Source organism: Danio aesculapii, chromosome 2, assembly GCF_903798145.1.
Source record: "Danio aesculapii chromosome 2, fDanAes4.1, whole genome shotgun sequence".
Classification (NCBI taxonomy): Eukaryota; Metazoa; Chordata; class Actinopteri; order Cypriniformes; family Danionidae; genus Danio; species Danio aesculapii.
Window position 1 is genome coordinate 37,271,378 of NC_079436.1, and position 5,000 is coordinate 37,276,377.

Here is a 5,000-nt window from a genome sequence, read left to right on the forward strand (position 1 = left end):
AAAAGATTTTCAAATATGCAACTAAAATCTACCCAACCTACATGCTACCATTCAAACGTTTATGTATTTATTGTTTGTGAATCCACGTATCAAAGAACATTATTAATTATATTATCTTAATTATATTGAGAGCGATTCTTAACATGGCATGTAAAAACGAACAAACATGTCTGAAAAATGGTGGCTTTTTAAATTTGATCAAGTGTTTATTTCGTTCTCTTAAACTTCACAAAACTTTCTACAGTTAAACAAAATGAAAACTGAAGTCATTGCATTTGGGAACAGAGATGAGGTTCTCAAGGTAAATGTGTACCTTGGCTCTAAGGGTCAAACAACAAAAAATAAGGTCAAGAATCTTGGTGTGACTCTGGAGTCAGATATGAGTTTCAGTAATCATGGCAAAGCAGTAACTAAATCAGCATACTATCATCTCAAAAACATTGCAAGAATTAGATGCTTTGTTCCCAGTGAGGACTTGTTCATGCTTTTATCAGCAGCAGGGTGGATTACTGTAACGGACTCCTCACTGGCCTCCCCAAAAAGATAGTCAGACAGATAGAGCTCATCCAGAACCAGAAAATCAGAGCACATCACACCTGTCCTCAGGTCCTTACACTGGCTCTCAGTTACATTCAGAATAGATTTTAAAGTATTATTACTTGTCTATAAATCCCTAAATGGCCTAGTACTGCAACACATTACAGATATGCCCACTGAATACAAACCTAACAGATCACACAGATCATTAGAATCAAGAAAATTAGAAATCCCAAGTGTTCAGTCAAAGCAGGGTGAATCCGCCTTCAGCTATTACGCCCCCCACTGCTGGAATCAGCTTCCAGAAATGATCATATGTGCTCCAACATTAGACACGTTCAAATCAAGACTGAAAACACATCCGTTTAGCCGTGCCTTTAGCGAATGAGCACTATGCTACGTCCGAGCGGTCGCACTATTATGTCTTTCTTTTCTTTTTCTTTCCTTTGAAACCTGTTTTAGCACTTTGAATTACCACTGTGTATGAAATGTGCTATATAAATAAACTTGCCTTGCCTGAAGCCCAATCATTCTGAATTACATCTACATTACTTCTTGAAAGCATTAAAAAACATACCTTCAGTGTATTTAATGACGCGTTCAAACAGAACCGGGTACTTTGTGATGCGCTGAGTTATAAGGAGAATAATCTCTGGTATTCCTAATCGGCGCACAATGGACAGCTGGCATATTTTCTGAAGACATAAATGAATGTTAAAAAATTGAAAGAAATCACTGAATTCAACACTTTAATTGAAACTAATGTTACTCTTTTAAACTTTTAATCGTACGTACTCGTATCAAATTTTGGAACTTCTTGTTGTTTTGCATCAAGTCTTTATAGAAGTTGACCGCATCGGTGTGACGACTGCAAAACGTGCCATAGAGGTCCCGCAGTCTGCTTCCCATTTCACCAGAGAACTGCACACAACAAAAATAACAAAGTTATATTCATAGCACTACCAGACATTGATAAAGAAATTGCCATGACACTCAAAGTGTGAAATGTTTAAACTCACTGGGAAATATTCAATATTAACACCGCTTCATGGTTTTCATAGATGTCTCATGTTTTAATCTAACTACCAGCTACATTTATAAAACAAGTGCAATTTACTTATTGCATTTCACATACTATATAAATATAAGAATTATGGTGCTATTAAGGTAGGATACGGATAAGGTAAGGGTGGTTATGGGTAGGTTTAAAGTGGGTTAAGGTGTAAGGCATGGGTCAACAGTGTAATTAAAAATATAAATACAGGAAGTAATTACAGTTACATACAGATCATTTTTTATGAATACATAAGTGCATTGTACCATATAATTTATTTAAAATGTAAGTACATGGTAGTTAAGAGCACTTAATTTAAAGTGGGAGCAAATTTTCAATTTTCCTTTTAAAACAATCATTTTAAATGGCCGTACATGTAAAAATGTGTCTACAATTTACCCGCATCATGTAGATAGACAAGGTAGTACAAATTACACTGTTATTGCCTGTATGACTACAAGAGTGTTTAAAGGGCACCTAGGTTACCTCTTTTTTCAGATTTAATACAAGTCTTTTGTGTCTCCAGAATGTGTCTGTAAAGTTTCAGCTCAAAACACCCATCAGATTTTTTATTATACCTTTTATAATTTTCTTTTTTATACCTTTTTTAAATCAGGTGGCGGTCTTGTTGTACTGCACCTTTAAGGCTAGTCCTCCCCGCCCACCGTTTCTATGTGCCTTTCTGCTTGCCTTAATCTCCTCCCTCGGCAGATTCAGACAACAGACAGACATAAAGGAAGAAGATCTCACGTAGTGTTTGTGAGAAATACTACAGTTAGAACGTTATTAATTGGTATTTGATGCATTTGTTGTTGATTTGCAACGATGAGTCACACACAATGACGTTAAAAAGTTTGCGCACACACAGATCGCAGTGCAGAGACGCGCACACACACATTGCAGCGCAGACATGCGCACACACACAGACAATGCGCTTGTTTAGCTTTGGACTCTTTTTCCACAAATATGTGACAGGATACAGGTTAATATCCACTGCTGTATGAATATCTGTTATGTTAATGTACAAAATAAACCTGATTTAATGTTCACAAACTGGAATTGAAGCGTCTTCCTTTATAATTGTTCTGACACGCGGCTGTGGTGATGTGTAAAGCTGAAGTAAATCACTGTAATTCTTTACACACATGCTCTGTTTTAAAACATGTTAAACCTGTAAAACTCACTCATGATCACATTTGATGATGACTGATAATCCTAGCGAACTGAACAGACCTTTTATTCTTGGTTGCTTTGCGCACATCCAGTCTTCTTATGATTATACACGTGACTACCGGGACATGTTAATACGCAGCTGTCAATCAATTCGGTGGGCGGGGGGACCGCACTCCTATGTCAACTTGCAGTTGGTCTGAAAACCGCTCCAATTGGTCCACCGTTTATATGTTGTTAAATAAAAATTGAAAAGAACTGGGTGTGTTTACATCACCCCGAAATATGACAGCCTATACACTATACCTACATACATGTCTGTCTAACCAGCTTGAAAAGTAGATTTTTTACCACGTGCCCCTTAAGACAACGAATTATATAGATCTGACTACATAAGACTTTTTAGTAATCCCCTTTTTTACATGGAAAATAAAGTATGGGAATATGTTCTTGTATCAGTTTCAGTACAAGATGTTCATACAATGGTGATGTATAATTTGACTGACACATAAAAAGTCCTTTGTAGTGTAAATTTGCTATATCATGCATTGATTTATAATTTAGTGCATATCCAACTACTTTTCTTTGGAGCAACTATATAATACCCTTATTTAATGGCGAAACAATAATTTCATTCATTTCAGAAGCACCTGCCGCTAAGCTCAACTTTGGAGAATCATATTCACCTTATTCTCCGCGTACGAGCGGGCGCAGCCATTTGAATCTTTTTAACTCGAAACTTCCAGTCTCATTCACATCCATTAATTTTTAGAGGTTAAAAACAGCTCGTAATGCTGCTTTATGTTGCAAACTGATCTTTTCTTATTATATTATTCTACTTTTTATGTATAGTCATGCAAACACTTGTTTGTAGAGCGAGTAGTTTGACCGTTTTCTGCCGTTTATTATTTCTAGTCATTTCTCCCATAGGCAACTGAATCGGAAGTCCTTAAAACAAAATCGCAAAAACGAGCGCACTTCTGCATTGTAGAATAAGGTCAATAGAGGAGAAGACTGGCTAACACTGACAGTTTACTGATCCATAGCATGCAGACAGAAAAATCTAAGTCTAATCTAATACAGAAAGTTGAATACACTTTTTTTTTCAAGCTTCACAGATAAGACAGTAGAGATGTGATGGGAGAGCTGGGGTAGAGCAAAGGGAATCAAGAATCAAACTGAGCATAGTTGTTTTAAACCATAAAATGTGCGGACCAAGTCTAAGCTTTAAGACATACTTGTGACCCTGAACCACAAAAGTTGCATGTGTTTTTTGGGTTTTTTTAGCAACAGCCATAAATACATTTTATGGGTCAAATTTATATTTTTCTTTCATGGCTAAAATCTTTAGAATATAAAAGTATTGATCATGTACTATGGGGAATTTTTGTAAAAATCCTACTGTAATCCTATTTTTTTTTAGTAACCTGCATTGCTAAGCATTTTATTTAGACAAAAGTAAAGTTGATTTTCTCAATATTTAGATTTATTTACCCCCAGATTGCAGATTTTCAAATAGTTGAGTCTCAGGTAAATATTGTCCAATCCTAACCAGAGTATACAAGCGGAGCTATGTAATTTTTGCTGGAGCGAGGAGCGGATTTATTGAAAGCCTTGAGTGTTGTGGTTTTCACTCTCTCTGGCACCGCACCATCATAAACACCACAGATACAGTTTTGAATCATTTGATATATTCAACTAACAAAACAAACCAATCCCTTTCTATTCGGAGAATTACAGTTATTAATGGCCTAGTGCTTATAAATGTAACATACATAATTTATGAATCAAAATATACAGGCTTTACTGTAAAATAAGCAGAGTCCTATGTAATGCAGAATGATGCTTGCAAAATGATCACTGCAAACAAAGTAGAGATGTTCATTTTATATTTAAATTATAGACTAAATATATAAATTAAAATATTGCCAAGTACTGCAACACTACATGTTATGAAAAAAAAAACTGTCCCACTTTGTTAGGTGGCCTTAACTAATATCTATTTATACTGAAATTAATCAATTGTTACAATGTATTTATTGCAGAAATACATGTTGCAAATGGAAAACCCAGAGAGAAAATACTTTAAGCGTGGAGTGGAAATACATCCACTCCGCTCACACACTCTGATCCTAACCAATCAAAATCTTATTTATCCAGCTTTCAAAACAATTGACACTTATGACTGGTTTTGTGGTCCAGGATCACATTTGTAATCTATGAACATCCTACAGCAGTT

The 5,000-nt window shown here is 35.6% G+C and overlaps 1 protein-coding gene across 3 annotated transcripts in view; it reads right to left on the reverse strand.

The window, feature by feature from the left end:
* Window positions 1-5,000, reverse strand: part of arhgef18a (rho/rac guanine nucleotide exchange factor (GEF) 18a) — a 33,484-nt gene that overhangs the window by 15,849 nt on the left and 12,635 nt on the right. For all 3 annotated transcript variants that reach the window (XM_056478577.1, XM_056478585.1, XM_056478570.1), the window contains exons 6-7: window positions 1,333-1,458; window positions 1,115-1,232 (exon numbers count right to left, since the gene is read on the reverse strand). In XM_056478577.1, the coding sequence (XP_056334552.1) occupies window positions 1,115-1,232; window positions 1,333-1,458 (244 nt within the window). The remainder of the gene's footprint in view (window positions 1-1,114; window positions 1,233-1,332; window positions 1,459-5,000) is intronic.